Source organism: Sporothrix schenckii, assembly GCF_000961545.1.
Source record: "Sporothrix schenckii 1099-18 chromosome Unknown Cont43, whole genome shotgun sequence".
NCBI lineage: Eukaryota > Fungi > Ascomycota > Sordariomycetes > Ophiostomatales > Ophiostomataceae > Sporothrix > Sporothrix schenckii.
Genome location: NW_015971144.1, coordinates 1,660,043 through 1,674,422, shown reverse-complemented (window position 1 = coordinate 1,674,422; position 14,380 = coordinate 1,660,043). Strand labels below are relative to the sequence as shown.

At 61.7% G+C, this 14,380-nt stretch overlaps 9 protein-coding genes across 9 annotated transcripts; 5 read left to right on the top strand and 4 right to left on the bottom strand.

Moving 5' to 3' along the window:
- Positions 1-341: 341 nt before the first annotated feature.
- SPSK_02548 (uncharacterized protein) lies at positions 342-1,625 on the top strand (the record flags this gene model as incomplete). Its single annotated transcript, XM_016729417.1, has 1 exon — positions 342-1,625. One exon carries the CDS (start codon positions 342-344, stop codon positions 1,623-1,625), a length of 1,284 nt encoding a protein of 427 aa, XP_016589283.1.
- A 276-nt stretch (positions 1,626-1,901) lies between these two features.
- On the bottom strand, positions 1,902-3,696 carry SPSK_02379 (WASP-interacting protein-like protein vrp1p; the record flags this gene model as incomplete). Its single annotated transcript, XM_016729251.1, has 3 exons — positions 1,902-3,103; positions 3,174-3,489; positions 3,571-3,696. 3 exons carry the CDS (start codon positions 3,694-3,696, stop codon positions 1,902-1,904), a joined length of 1,644 nt encoding a protein of 547 aa, XP_016589282.1.
- A 175-nt stretch (positions 3,697-3,871) lies between these two features.
- SPSK_02825 (uncharacterized protein) lies at positions 3,872-4,277 on the top strand (the record flags this gene model as incomplete). Its single annotated transcript, XM_016729688.1, has 2 exons — positions 3,872-4,021; positions 4,044-4,277. 2 exons carry the CDS (start codon positions 3,872-3,874, stop codon positions 4,275-4,277), a joined length of 384 nt encoding a protein of 127 aa, XP_016589281.1.
- Positions 4,278-4,428: 151 nt separating this feature from the next.
- Positions 4,429-5,826, top strand: SPSK_02505 (uncharacterized protein; the record flags this gene model as incomplete). Its single annotated transcript, XM_016729374.1, has 1 exon — positions 4,429-5,826. The coding sequence occupies one exon, from the start codon at positions 4,429-4,431 to the stop codon at positions 5,824-5,826; it is 1,398 nt and encodes a 465-aa protein (XP_016589280.1).
- A 294-nt stretch (positions 5,827-6,120) lies between these two features.
- SPSK_10965 (uncharacterized protein) lies at positions 6,121-7,295 on the bottom strand (the record flags this gene model as incomplete). Its single annotated transcript, XM_016737186.1, has 4 exons — positions 6,121-6,488; positions 6,519-6,859; positions 6,935-7,118; positions 7,190-7,295. The coding sequence occupies 4 exons, from the start codon at positions 7,293-7,295 to the stop codon at positions 6,121-6,123; spliced, it is 999 nt and encodes a 332-aa protein (XP_016589279.1).
- Positions 7,296-8,260: 965 nt separating this feature from the next.
- Positions 8,261-8,651, top strand: SPSK_11020 (glutaredoxin domain protein; the record flags this gene model as incomplete). Its single annotated transcript, XM_016737240.1, has 2 exons — positions 8,261-8,464; positions 8,520-8,651. The coding sequence occupies 2 exons, from the start codon at positions 8,261-8,263 to the stop codon at positions 8,649-8,651; spliced, it is 336 nt and encodes a 111-aa protein (XP_016589278.1).
- Positions 8,652-8,684: 33 nt separating this feature from the next.
- SPSK_02568 (2,4-dihydroxyhept-2-ene-1,7-dioic acid aldolase) lies at positions 8,685-9,897 on the bottom strand (the record flags this gene model as incomplete). The annotated part of the gene is made up of 3 exons (XM_016729437.1): positions 8,685-9,236; positions 9,350-9,486; positions 9,564-9,897. The coding sequence occupies 3 exons, from the start codon at positions 9,895-9,897 to the stop codon at positions 8,685-8,687; spliced, it is 1,023 nt and encodes a 340-aa protein (XP_016589277.1).
- Positions 9,898-10,611: 714 nt separating this feature from the next.
- On the top strand, positions 10,612-11,043 carry SPSK_02819 (U6 snRNA-associated Sm-like protein LSm8; the record flags this gene model as incomplete). Its single annotated transcript, XM_016729682.1, has 3 exons — positions 10,612-10,642; positions 10,706-10,782; positions 10,849-11,043. 3 exons carry the CDS (start codon positions 10,612-10,614, stop codon positions 11,041-11,043), a joined length of 303 nt encoding a protein of 100 aa, XP_016589276.1.
- Positions 11,044-11,211: 168 nt separating this feature from the next.
- SPSK_02429 (inosine-uridine preferring nucleoside hydrolase) lies at positions 11,212-12,833 on the bottom strand (the record flags this gene model as incomplete). Its single annotated transcript, XM_016729301.1, has 5 exons — positions 11,212-12,225; positions 12,287-12,321; positions 12,384-12,556; positions 12,624-12,726; positions 12,794-12,833. 5 exons carry the CDS (start codon positions 12,831-12,833, stop codon positions 11,212-11,214), a joined length of 1,365 nt encoding a protein of 454 aa, XP_016589275.1.
- Positions 12,834-14,380: the final 1,547 nt, after the last annotated feature.

The following is a 14,380-nucleotide window of genomic DNA, read 5'->3' as shown; positions in this document are numbered from 1 at the left end:
CCGGCCGCACCTTCCTCAACGCCTCGGAGCTTGCTGCGGAGATAATAAAACACACACCGTAAGACAGCTACTAAACGGACCCAAAACGGTGCTCCGGGACGGAACTGCGCAGCTTCCTCTCTTGGCAGGTGCAACCAAACGCGACCAGGCTCCCTAATCCCTGCAAGACCGGCAGGCGCGGCCGAGTCCTCGACAACCTCCTCTTTCCGCTCTTACACACTTCCGTACTCTTTGGGAATTGTCTGCCTTCTCACCTCTCCTCTTGGCCTCTTTTGGCCTCTCCTTTGACGCTCCCATTTAACAGACACACATTCACTTACGTCTTCACGCGCGCATTGATCATGTCCAGTCCTGCCAAGTGCATTTCGGCCGCCTCTTCGGCCGGCCTCCGGTCGACTCGTCCGGTCCTCTTCACATCTTCTGCCTCGTCCTCGTCGCCCTTCACAATCGCGGCCCCGGCAAGATACCGGGCAAGATACAGGGCACTGTCGACGCTGCCCGGTGGGCCAACGCGGGCAACTCCGCGCCGGCTCTTCTCGTCGTCTCCGTTGTGCCGCTCGGCCTCTTCCTCTGCCTCTGCGTCCGCCGCGGCCTCGGCCTCTCCCAAGCGAGAACGGCCTCCATTGCCCTTTACCACTGTCCCTTCGTGCCCGTCGCCCACGTGCGCCTGCGAGCCCACGCCTGAGCTGCCCGCCGACCTGCCCATCGACCGCACCAGCCCGCTCAACGGCCTCATCCCCGCGTACAGCGAGCAGGTCCTCGTCTGCACTGGCACCAGCGACTGGCCGTCGCGCATTGAAGACGCCAACAGCGGCGACAACCTGGCCGCCGACATCAAGGAGCTCTTTGGCCGCGGCGGCACCTACAGCGACCCGTACCACCACGTCGCCGTCCTCAACGCCTCCTTCCCGCCCTCCGTGCCGCGCCTCGTCGGCCTGCAGTCCTCGTCCGTCTACCTGCTGCCCAGCTTCACCTACATCCCCTATCTGCCGCGCCTGTCCTTTGACGCCGTCGAGGCCCTCGCCCAGGGCTTTTTGCTGCCCAAGCGCCTGCACCCCGCCCACGACGGCGCCCTCTCGCCCGTCCACCGCGACCGCCTGACGCGCAAGCCAGCCCTGCGGCGCCTGCTCTACGGCGTGCGCGAGCCGATCCCGGACGTGCTGGTGCTCATCTGCGGCCACCGTGCACGCGATGCGCGCTGCGGCATCGTGGGCCCCGTGCTGCAGACCGCCTTTACGCGGGCGCTGGGCCGCGTCGGCTTCCATGTCGAGCAGGGCCCCGTCGAGCCGGACGACTACGTGGGCACAGACGGCAACGGCGCGACAAAGAACGCGCCCCCCCCGCCAGCGGTGCAGACGGCGCGCAGGACGACGGCCCGCGTCGGCTTGGTCTCGCACATTGGCGGACACAAGTTTGCCGGCAACGTAATTGTGTATCTGCCGCCGAGCCTGCGGACGCCCGACGGCCTGGCGGCCCACCCGCTGGCCGGCTACGGCGTGTGGTACGGCCGTGTCGAGCCGGAGCACGTGGAGGGGCTCGTGCAAGAGACAGTGCTGCAGGGCCGCGTGGTCGAGGACCACTTCCGGGGCGCCATCAACCAGGAGCGGCAGATTGTGCGGCTGTAGGCGTTGAGTCGCTGTTGTGGGGGGGGGGGGCCCTATTTGGCTTTGGCGGTTCTATGTACAACATATAGAAATGAATGACGAATGCTTTGCACTGCTCCATATACACAAACCTGAGCCTATTTCACACTTGAATGCGGTACACCATTACACCATTTTATCTCAAAAAGAATAACGTACACATTAAAAGCAACCCAAAACAGTCTGCTAGACATGAAAAGACCAACTTAAAACCTTCAAAAGACAGTAATACCAAAAAAAGACCACAACACTTGTCCCCTACGTAAACAGACTCAGATCCAACGGCACACTGCTCCCACGGCCGGCCCGGTACCGTTTGGGCGCACCGGTAAATGTCCGCGCCACAGGGAACTTATCCTCCGTCACGAACCGCCACCGCGTGTCCTGCACAATGTAGCGCGCACCGCCACCGCCGGTCTGCGGCCGCGGCGAGAGGGATCCGTTGTTTGCGCCCGCCGCGCTGCCCGTCCGCGTCGGCGACGGACTGTTGAGCGCGCTGCTGTGCCCACTGTTGCCGCCGCCGCCGCCGCCGCCGTTGGGCATCAGCGTGTACGCCGACGGGTCGAGCATTGACACGCGCATCGGGTGGCTGTTGGAGCCGCTGCTGATGCTGGTGCTAGCAGCACGCTGCGACGGTGGAGGTGGCGGCGGCGGCAGGTTGGCAGACGACGACGACGCGGCCAGTGTACCGTTGCCGTACGGTGACGCAGAAGGCGCTGCTGCCGCCGGGGGTGGCGGCGGTGGCGGCGGCGCAGGCGGCGGTGCCGACGAGAAGGAGGACGACGGCGAGTGCGACGGGGCAGCCGGCGGAGGCGGTGCCGAGGGAGGCGGTGGGGGCCGCGAGGGCGCACTGTTGCTCGGCGGCGGCGGCGGGGGAGGAGGCGGCGGTGACGCTGGCTGGTGTTGCTGCTGCTGCTGCTGCTGTGCGCGGATCATGGCCTGGGCTGCAAGGCTCTGAGACGGTGGAGAGGACGGCATCGCACTCGGCGGCGGCGGTGGAGGAGGTGGAGCAGGCGGTGCGGCGGCGCCAAAGGACGACGGAGGTGGCGGCGGAGGCGGTGCGGGCGGTGCCGAAGGTACGGGAGGCGCGGCAGCCGAGGGGATGGGCGGCGCAGAGCTCATGGGTGGCGGCGAGGCCAGGCTCGACGAGGGCTTTCTGGACCCGGGCGGCGGCGGCGGCTTCTTGCCAATGGGCGGCGGAGGGCCCTTGCTGCCCATGATAATCTGCGAGGCAGACGACACTGGGCGGTCGCCACGCGCCGACACCTTGCGCAGGTTGGAGATGGACGGGTGGAAGCCGGCGCCGAGCGGGTTGCCGGGCGCAGGTACTGCAGGGCGGCCGGGCGGCTTCGGTGCAGCGCCACCGGGTGGCTTTGGTGCGCCAAACGCAGGCGGCCGCGGCGGTGCGGCGGACGCGCGCGAGTCTTCGGGGTCGGACAAGTACGAGGCGGTCGTATCAGCTGCGATGGTTAGCATGGGCGGCGAGTCGAGTCGCGTGCCCGACAAAGAGGGCACAAAGGCTCTACTGACCTCCTGTATTGACGCCGCCGCCGGTCTTGCGCAGTTTGGGGATGCCGCCAGAGAAGAGACCGGCCAGCTGCGGTGGTCCGGCACTGTCCATGCCGCCCTGGTCGCTGTTGCTGCGAGCACGGTTGCCCGCAGCGGGCGGTGCCAGGCCGCCACTTGGCCGCGGAGGAGCGCCGCCCGGAATCGGAGGAGCACCGGCCACTGGCAACGAGCCCGAACCGCCGCCGGACGACTTGCTGAGGGCGGGCGCGGAGCGGTCGTTGGTGACGGTCTTCTTGAGGGCCTTGCCCTTGTGGATGTCGCCGAGCAGGGCCGAGTTCTGAATGTTTGTACGTCAGTACTTAGTAACAGGTTGAACAACAGCTGTCTGTGTCTGTGTCTGTGTTTGTGTCTGACATACCAAGCCTTTCCCTGCGGGAGGCCGTGATGGCAGACCGCCAGGCGGTGGTGGCGGCGGTGGTGGCGGAGGCATGCCGGACATGCCGCCCGGGGGAGGGGGGGGCGGAGGCGGCGGAGGCGGCGGCATCGTTGCTGTGGGATGCGGACGAGCAGAAGACGTCGACGCCGAGAGGTGCAGCTGTTGGGACACAAAATCGTTTAATCTTTTCGTCAATCAAAGGGAGCGCGTGCCGCCTGGCGTGGTCGACGGCAGGCCGCTCAGGGGGATGCTGCCGGTCCTATCGTCGAGACCTGCGTAAGAAATGAAGCTAATGCTGCATATAAGAATGGACGATGCGGGTGTGGTGGACGGCTGGAGTCGAAGTCGTGGCCGAATGGGTGTGAAGGTGACCGAAGCGAAGATGGCGACAATGTGGACAATGAGGCAGGCGTTTAGAAGTGGATTAGAAGTGGTAGGTCAATCAATAGCTGTAGAACACGAAGGAACGACTGGCGCCCAGCCGTGCTCTTTGGCAGGCACCCAACATTGAGCCCAGCGGAAAAGTGGGGCACCTTCCTTACTGTTTCCTCGCTGTAGAGGCAAGAGCGGCGTGTTTCGCCAAGACGCAGGATTACGCAGTTGGACCGGCAAGTGGGTCCAGTGAGGGCGCCCTTGGGAAGGAAAGAGCAAAGGCAAGACCACCACGAAGAATATACAGTCTGAATTGAGTTTACACACTGTATTCACACAGTCTCCGCCAATCCCTGCACATCGAAATCGGCAGCTGTTGAATTTGGACGTCTCGACAAAAGGAACGGCAAACGGCGACTCTGGCGACCACTCCCCGACGGCCAATTCACCAGAGAGGACCAACACATCATGCTCACACAATGCCGGGCGGCCCACCGGCCACGACAGCCGCAGCTGCGTCAGGCGCTGGAGTGCGCATCGAGGACTGTGGACTGCAGTAATACGCGGGGAGCATCATCAACTCCAGGGTCCTTGATGGCCTTTCACACGGCCCGGCGGGCGCGGATATGCGGCGGTCGGGCGGGCATGGCACAGATGGCTGCCATGGCTTCGTCAAGGCGTGCCGCGCGGACGTCTCTGCCGCCACCACTCTCGACACCACACGGCCTGCGATTTTTCTCGACGACATTCGCACCAAGGCAACGACAGGCCGATGCCGCCACTGCAGCAGCTTCACGTCCGCAGCCAGTGACCCTGCCGGACCTAGACAAGGTAGCCGCCCTCGTCAACGGGGCGCGCGACCGGCTCCTGAGCCACCCAGGCGTGCCCTCCGAGGGCGAGACGGCGACGGCCCTGCGCATATGCAGCGAGGCGGCCGACCTGATCATGGACGCCGCCGTGCAGCCGCAGCTCAGCAGCATCGACCACCAGTCGGACACGGCCGCCTCGACGCTGCTGTCGCTGGACGGGCGCAAGACTGCGGCGGCGCCAGCGGCCGCGGACCCGACCGTGGACGCAGCCCCGCGCCTCCGCCGGGCCATCGACCAGATCTCCGATGCCGCCTACATGATTGCAGACGAGCCGCGCGTGTTTCTGACGCCGCAGCTGCTGGAGCAGTACGTCCAGATCCAGGCGCGGCTGGGCCGCCCGGAGTCGCTGCCGCACGTTCTCAGCCTCTACGCATCCAAGCCGGCGCCCGCGCCGGCGCCCGCGGCCGGCGGCCCCATCACGTACAAGACGCAGAACCCGCGGCGGCCGTCGAGCGCTGTGGGCGCCCGCGTGGCCGCGACCGCTCTGGAGGCGGCCCTGGCCGCACAGAACCTGGACGCCGCCGTCGGCGTGATTGAGCACACGTACGCGGCGCCGGCGTTTGTCCGCGCCAAGCTGCTGCGCCACGGCCTGCTGCCGGCGTTTGTCGTGGTGGGCGTGCCGGCGGCGACGTACAGCCTGGCGTCCAAGCTGGCCACGCTGCAGGAGACCATGGACACGACGACGGCGACGAGCCTGTCGTTTGCCGCGATCCTCGCCTACATTGCCTTTACGGGCACGATCGGCGTCGTCGCCAACACGACGGCCAACGACCAGATGCGCCGCGTGACGTGGGCGCCCGGCACGCCGCTGCGCGAGCGGTGGCTGCGCGAAGAGGAGCGCGCGGCGCTCGACAGCGTGGCCTGCGCCTTTGGGTTCCGCGAGGCGCACCGCTTCGGCGAGGAGGAGGGCACCGAGTTCCAGGCGCTGCGCGAGTACATTATGCGCAAGGGCATGCTGCTGGACCAGATTGAGCTGATGGAGGGCATGAGCTCGTGAGGCTGTGTACAATGTGTAAATAACAAGTAATCGCACGTCATGACCTGTTTGTTGAGTGGAAAATGTGAAGTAATACTTGCATCGAACATGTGTATTGAATCATGTAAAGTCTTGAATATGCAAACGCAATGCCCCGAGCCAAACACGCCCCTTGTTCTCCAATCCATAACTGTCCTTTTACCATTCACTCCATTACCCATCCTCCCCATCCCGCCGTATCATCTCGTCCAGTCGTCCTTCTCTAGTTCGTATCTCATATACATCTATGCGTCTTGCGTCTATGGGATTGCGGGCTTACCGCTCCACCTTGCCGGCCCGCGCGACCTGGAAGATCTCGCCCGTCGGCCGGTCGTCGCTGCGCAGCACAGGCCACGAGCTCACCACCGCCTTGGCCAGCACCACCTCCAGCTTCGTGCCCAGCACGCTGTACTTGGACTTGGCCGGGTCAATGGCCCCGTACAGCGACACCTGCTTCTTGTACCGCTTGGGCACCGGCGCGTCCGTCGTCGGCAGATCCAGCGCGATGCCCTGCTCCGTAAAGCGGACCACGGCCCGCGTCTTGTCAATCTTCTTGAGGAAGAAGGACACCGTCAGCGACGTGGCCGACTGGTAAAAGTCGAACCGCACATTGTCGAGCAGCTCTTCGCTGCCGTCGCCGCCGGCCGTGTGGCTGCCTGCCTCGCCGCCGGCACCCGCCGCCTTCCGGTCCTTCTTGCCGCTGCCCACAAACAGGTGCCGCGGCTTCGTCTGGCAGCCCTCAATCTTCATAAACTGGTCAAACTCGAGCACGCGCCGCTTGCAGCAGCTGTAGCCCTTGCTGCCCTCGTGGAAGATGGGCGCGCCCGGGTGGTGCACGCAGCGCTCAGGGTCTGCATCGCTGCCGCCGCGCTTCGTGCCTGCCTTGTACGCCACGCCGCACCCGCGCCGCCGGCACATGCGCCCGTCGGGGATTGCGAGGGACGGGTCGTCGTCGTCGGACTCGGGCTGCGGCGGCGGTGGCTGTGTGGCGGCCCCAGCGGCTGCTGCTGCCAGTGTGGAAGAGGAAGGGGAGCTGTCGGTCTGCTTTTCGCGGGTCGGCATGGCAAGGGGTGTGCGCGGCATGGCGGGGCCGAGCGTCTCGGTGGATGGGGCGGCTGTCGTTGGTGCAACCGGAACGGCTTGCACGTCGGCCGGCGTCTCCTTTTTCTCGACCTTGGGCGGCAGGTCGGTCGTGCTGTGCTTGCCCTCCGTGCAGGGCGTAATCTCCATAAACTCCTCAAACGTCAGGACCCGCGGCTTGCAGCACGTCCAGCCTGTGATGCTCGTCAGCTTCCTGCCCACCTCCGACGTGTCAACAGCCATGACAGATCCTGTCTGGACTCACCCTTCTGCCCTTCGTGAAAGACCGGCGGCCCCGGATGGTACCTGCAGACCTCGTCCGGGTCCGTGTACTGCTTGCCGCAGCCCTGGTGCACGCACTTCTGGGCCATGGTCGTGGTCGTACGATTGGGCGGTCGAGCCTGGTTTGCGTGCCTTTGAATCGTTTCTCTTGCAATGCTACCCCGCGAAATCGATCGTTGCTGAAAAGGTGATGAAAACAAGAGCTTCTTCGCTGCTGGGCTTATTGGAGGGGCTCCTATTCTCTGATGTTGCACCTCGTCAAGTCCTTGTGTTGGTTCACTGTTGCTGGGTGCAAACGACTTTGATCAATTCGTCGTTTTCTTCAAAAGAAATGTGTCAAGCCTGCCTTTCCGTTTTGGTGTTGACTGGGCGAGTTTTCTGGCGGTGGAAATTCTGACGGCGATCTTCCAACAGCTTCCATTCGGGAGAAAATCCACGACCCAGTTTTTTTCTTTGCTTCTTTGGTGCTTTGGCGGGGAAAGTAGGTGGTTCCAGAAGGTCGGTTCGTCGCGCCTGCCCTACGAACGACAGCCATCCTACAGCGGAGCTCCTGCCCTGTTTTGCCTCGACTAATCGAAATGGACAAAGTCCGACAAACCCGAAAAAACCGACGGCAAGTGCGACCGGCAACGTGCTCTTACTGTACACACACTGAGTTCTCTTTGAGACAAGTTACAGGAGAGGAGATGCTCATTCGGTTCTGCCCCGCCAAAGCCCAATACAGAAAATCACCAATGCTTGATGCTTCTCACCGACGGCCGTTGGCTGTCCGTGCAATGCAAATACCGACAACGTGGTTGACGTTTGGGTGCCATATGGCAAGCGAGTGCCATATGGCAAGCGAGATGCTGAAGCAGGCCCCACTCTTAGCTTCAGGTGCTCTTCAGCACCTGCCGCCATACATTGCAAACCCCGCCTTACTGGATCGAGGAAGGCACTCTGTCCACAGCCAATGTCGTGTGAGGAAGGTGCTGCTGTGCCAATTAAGCTGCTTCTTCCCATCAGCCACAGCTGCGGCACGACAGCAACACAGCAATAGCATCCCTACATCACCATGCGATTGACGGCCCGTCTTCTGCAGCAGCAGCAGAAATGCCGCATAACGCTGTTTACGCGGCCCAATTGCGGCCTCTGTACGCGCGCCAAGTCAGCTCTCGCCCACGTCTGGGACGCTCGGCCGTTTGACTACCGCGAAGTCGACGTCATCGACCCCGTCCATAAAGGCTGGCGGGATCTCTACGACTTGGATGTACCTGTGGTAAGGGGATACAATGTCATGATTCATGTTTATGGAGCCATCACTAACAAAACAGATCCATGTCAGCAAGATTACGGCGGCCGAGGAAGACCCCAAGCTGGCGTCGCGCGCCGTCAAACTCATGCACCGCTTCGATCCCGACGACGTGAAAGCCAAGATGGATCTTGTGGAGAAGAACGACGCCTAGCGCTCTGCTCCGCTCCGCTTCGCTCCGTCCACGTCATCCGCCTTGGCCCCGCGCCACGTGGACCGCCGCGGATGCCGCCGCCTGCAGCGTCAGCACGTCCGTCACCACATTGACCATGTGGAACCCGGCCGCCGCGTAGTCGCGTGCCTGCGCGGGCGAGCCTGCATAGACGCCGCAACAGCAGCCTTCGACGGACTGCGCGGCCGCCAGCACACGCGCCATGGCGTCCTTGACCGCCGTGGGAAACACGCCGTCGCGGATCGGGTGGCCGATGTTGTTGGCAAGGTCAAAGGGCCCGACAAAGAGCGCGTCGACGAGTGGTGCAATGGCCTCGACGTTCTCCAGCGCTTCGCGGGTCTCGATCTGCACCATGGTCACAATGCTCGCGTTGGCCTGGTCGAGGTACTCTGTGAACGTCGGCAGGGCGACCGGGTGCGGGTTCGGGTCGTCCTCTTGCGTGACGCGGAAGCCCTGCATGGCGAGTGGTGAGCCGAAGCCACGGCGGCCCTGTGGTGGGAACTTGCACGCAGCGACGAATTCCTTGACCTCGTCAACCGTGCGGATAAGCGGAGCGAGAATCTGCGTCTGTCAGCGAGGCAATATGAAAGGCAAAAAATGCGCCATACAATCAACGCAGAGTCAATACATACTCCATGGGCACCGCTGTCAAGAGCGCCTGGTCAACCGGCCGTCAGCACTGCCATGGCACTCTGGGAAACACCAATTCCTGGCGCAGACTCACGCTTCACCATCCACGACTGGAAGTCGGGAATCCGGACAATGGGCGATGCGCCCTCGGCGGCAATCACAGGCACAGCCGCGTGCATTGCGGCATCTGTTGGTCAGCAGGGCTTCCCGTCTCCATCTCCGTCTCCCTCTCGTGACGGTCTGCACATCGTCTCAGGGGCCTACCATCAATCGCGCCGTGCTCGCAGTCGACCAGCACCCAGTCAATCCCCGGCGTCCGTGCCAGCGTCCGCGAGACATAGGCGCCCGGCAGCATCTGCCACATGCCCAGACTGGCTTGCCCGCGTGCCGAGCTGTCGGCGCTCCGGAGGCGCGTGAACGCCTGCCGCAACGGGTTCGCCTTGCTCATGGCATCGTGGGGCAGTGGCTTGGCCGAAGTGGATGGCGCCGCGGCCTGGTACGAGCGCCGAGATACACGCGTAAAGTTGGTCTCAGGTAGGCCGATGTGTCGGAAGTAACTTGGCCGGCGGAGAGTGGAAACGACAGCACGGGAAGCCATGTCGATGGCCGGCGTTTCAAAGTACGGATGGGGTAATGGCAGAGTTGGAATCTACAAAACAGGAACTGGCCAAAGAAGCCCCTATTTATCGGCCATAGACGACCCTGCGATATCGCCGTTATGAGTGATAGCACTAGAAACGCGCGAACTACGGGGCACCGCCGTTCTGGGCAGGCACGATCTTGCGGGGTAGAGCCGCTGATTTCCGTTGAGGGGGAAGGCACGATCATGTATGTCTAAGCCGACCTGGCGAGTGCACTTGACTCTACCTCTGCCCTTTGCAATCTGTGCCTTTTTTCAGGATGGGGAAGTGCTTTAAACATTGATTTACACTTGTGTTACCCGTAAACTGACGGCCTGGGTTATTGTGCGTGTTGACGATTGTCCTGTGTCCTGGTCGTGGCTCAGAGCTTATCGCTGTGGCTAGTGGGCAATATGCGCCACACTTTTTCAAGCTAGCACTAAGTTATAGAGGGTCGGCACAAAAGGCAGCTACGACCGCCAGCTACATCACACTGCTTCTTTTGCGATCCCTGCACCTCTCCTTCGACATTGATCGAGACGACGACCCCCGACGACGACTCCGACGACGACAGCGACACCTCACATTCCAGGAGCTTGAATACCACAGCCGTCTGCCCGGTCATCTCGACCACGGCCTCACAGCGCTCCTCCTTGACTGCCCGTCCGTCTCGCTCACGCCGACCCGCCGCCATGGCGGCCCTCTTGAACAACTACCTAGAGAGTGCGTTTGTATGGAATGTATTCCGTGGAAAGAAAATGGGCTAACGGTTGTGTCTCCTTTTAGAAAAAGTCCTCGTTCTCACAGTCGACTCGCGCATCCTCGTTGGCACTCTCGCCAGCATCGACAACTCGACCAACTTGGTAAGCTTTGTTGAGCTCTCCGAGGCAGGGATTCGCCTCGCACGAATCTTGTACTGACTCTTGCAGGTGTTGCTGGGCACAATTGAGCGTGTTATCAACACGCCCGACGACGACGAGGCGTCTGCTGAGGTGCCCCTTGGGCTGTACCTCGTGCGTGGCGACAACGTGTGCAGCATCGGCTTGGTGGACGAGCAGCTGGACGCGTCGATTGACTGGACAAAGGTGCGCGGGCACGTCATTGGAACGACGAAGCACATATAGGGCGACGCCCACCAAGACACATCACTGAAGGAACGATGCCGGATTACGAGAGGACACCCATTTTGAAACTAGATACCCAGTAAAATCAAAAGGCTGCGGCCCGCTTAAAACACTTCAATATATGCATTCAAAATATCACCAGATCGCTACGCCTGCACCGACATAGTCTCAGGCAAACAGGCTCTTCATCAGGACATCGGCAAAGGCCAGCTCGCCCGGCGACCCGACGATGCGGTTGATGCGGTTGCCCTTACGCACGCTCAACCAGCCCATGGTGTCGCCGGGGACGTTGTCGTCGCCGGCCGCCGCAGCAGATGGTGCTCGGGGGACCGGTGTCCCGGCACTGCCGTCGCTCTGCACAATGGCGTTGGCTGCGACGCCGGCAAACCCTTCGGTGTGGTCGCCCGGTTTGCTGCGCTGCCGCCGGTCCACGACGTGCATGCCGCGCGTCCACTGGCCCGACGTCTCCACGCGCAGGTCCTCGGGCTTCGCCGTCGCCGTCCACCGCGGGTCGTCCCGCAGCAGCATGTACCACACACACAGTGGGTCGTGCAGGGACAGCCCCGGCTCGCTGCCGTCGCCCAGGATGGACTCGATCTTGTTGAACGTGCCCACCATGAACGTCCGGCACCAGCGCGCCAGCGGGCTGCCGGCCTGCTCGGCGCTTGCAATCTGCCCGAGGAAGAAGTTCTTGTTCAGCAGGTGCGGCGTCGTGATGTCGAGCGGCAACAGCGTCAGAGACAGGGTCCGGGACAGCGTGGCGGGATACGGCGGCAGCTTGGACGCGCCGTGCAGCGTGGGCGGCATGGTGGACGCGGGCGTGGGCGAGGTGAGGGCGTAGACGCGGGCGGCGGCCACAGCGTCGGCATAGCAGTTGAACTCGGCGACGGGCGTGATGTTGCCCTCGACGTGGACGGCGCCGCCCATGACGACGAGCTCCTTGACACGCAGGAACGTCTCCGGGTCCTCGGCGGCGGCGAGCGCCATGTTGGTCAGCGGGCCAATGGCAATGATCGTGATCGTGTCGGCCGGCTCCTCTTTGAGGATGCGCAGAATCTCCTTGTGCGACGGTGTCTTGGAGGGCGTAAAGTAGGACGAGAAGGACAGCGCATCCGATGCGGCAGGGGCGTCGCCTTCAGCAAACAGGGACCGCCATGTCTCGGACGGTGTAAGGTCCGGGTGCTATGCGCGTCAGTAGGTCAACCCTTGCGGTTAAGACAGATGGGGATGCAATCGCACGTACAGCTTCATGCACGCCATGCAGACCATCAGCGCCGTCTGTAGACCCCCGTTGTCAGCCAATGCCAAAATAAACAGATGGAAACATCACAGGAACGTACGGAAGTGGTCGGCCATGAGCTCCTCGTCCTCCAGCGCGTGCTCGGCGCCGATGGCAACGATGGGCTTGAACGCCTTCAGACCGCCAAACGCCTTGCTCGTCCGGCCGGTCGATTCCCGCCATGCCATCTCCTTCTCCAGAACGTGGAAGAGCGCCACGACATTGCGTAGGCACCTGTCTTGTTAGCAAGTAAAGATACAAAGAAACACGCCGTACAGCCAGAGACTCGCCGATCCCGTACCCTTGCAACGGCACGTTGCCGTACGTCACCGACAACATGACCACCTCCAAGTCCTCGGGCGACGCGCTGAGCGCCAGCAAAATGGCGAGGACATCATCAACGCCTACGGACGTTAGCAAGGCTGCGGCACAACAAGCATCGCCACAATCTTCCGCCTCATCTCAACGTACCCGGGTCGGTGTCGATGATAATGCGGTTCTTGGGCGCCATGTCTTCTGTGTGCTAGGTCCCAGGGTCAGGTCCGGGGGGTCGCGTGCTCCCTGTGGTCGGCTGTGCGATCGCTTAGCTGGGGCTCCAGGGCTGCTCGGTCATGAAAATTGGCGACAATATAACCAAATAAAAATCCCGGTTGCGCTTAGCGGCAGGGTCTCTGTCGGAACTTGGCATCTACCTGTAATTCGTACGCCGTACTTTGTACTTTGCAGCCGTGCTTCTGAAATCTGGTTTCTATTGCTGCAGTTCCCGTCCGACGTGTCTCGGCGGCAGAATTCCACCTTGCGGGGGTTCGTGTTCCGCGATAAGATGAGGGGTGTGCGCCGCCGTAAAGATAGGGTATGTGACGGACTGACACAAGCCAAACCAACCAAAATTTGAAATCAAGTCAAGAAATCAAACTGTGTTGCTGAGCAAGAAAGAGTGCTATCGTCCAGATAGAGGTTGTTGATGACAAGGAAATCGAATTCGAGATATCACGGGAGCGTTATCAAGACCCGATAGAGGACCTGCTTTCTCGCTGGGAAAGAACAGTCGTCGATATCCACCTGCCGCCTGTAGGTCGTGCCTTCCCGGTCGGTATACCGGCGCAGTGACTTAGTGCCGAAAATCCGTTCTGCTCTCTGCGTGCGAGACGCACTGTTTGCACTGTGCTTGTCACCGTACTGAACCCCTTTCCGCCCCTATTCTCCGCCCACACTTTTCCACCTACGGAGCATTATTGCTTCGGTACTCCCGCGTAGAAAAGCCACGGGCTTGGCATCTCGTTTTGGTGATGCGTAGCAGACGAAAGACGAGGCAAGCTGGAATGGAAACGAAAGACAGCTGTCTCTCCTCTCCTGCATACTGTCTTTCTTTTCCTTTGTTCTGTCCTCCGTTTCGACACTGTCTAGCTGGCTCCGTAGACCATTATTTGAGGCAGGAAGGACCCATTGAGCTGCCGGACCGAACGCCCTGATTGCAGAGTGCGTCCTTCCGTCCTGGGCGGTTGAGTGGACACCGTTTCCTCCCAGCATCTCTCTTCCTTACAGAGTGTGCTCCTTCCAACACGGGCGTCAACCACCTCATCTGTCTCTGCGATGCTACATCTCCTCACAATGTCCCGTAACATGGAAATCTACAAGTTATGACGGGTATGTCGACAAGATCTCGTCGAGATATGCCGTCACGGCCTTTAAAACCCGGGGCTGGGCAGTGCGGCATACGTAATTACACCTTTGCAGGTTTTGGCGGACTTGACTGCTGATTCCTGAATAGGTTGTTTCCAAGGCGCTAGCACACAGCGCCGTTGTGCACATGTCGCACCTTCCTCAGCACTGTTCTCCATCGCAAGCAATAAAACAATTGCAAAGTTAATGCCCTAAATCGAAACAGCCACCAATTGTCCCCCTACAAAAGACCCTTTGTGCTGAACCGTTGCAGCAACAGTAAACGTGGTGAAGCCACCTGTTTATTTTCATCGCGCAGTCTCAAACTAGTTTCGCCTGATCCGTCTCCCTCCAACGCGCCCCGTTTCCATTGGCCTCGTTTTGGTCCGCCATCAT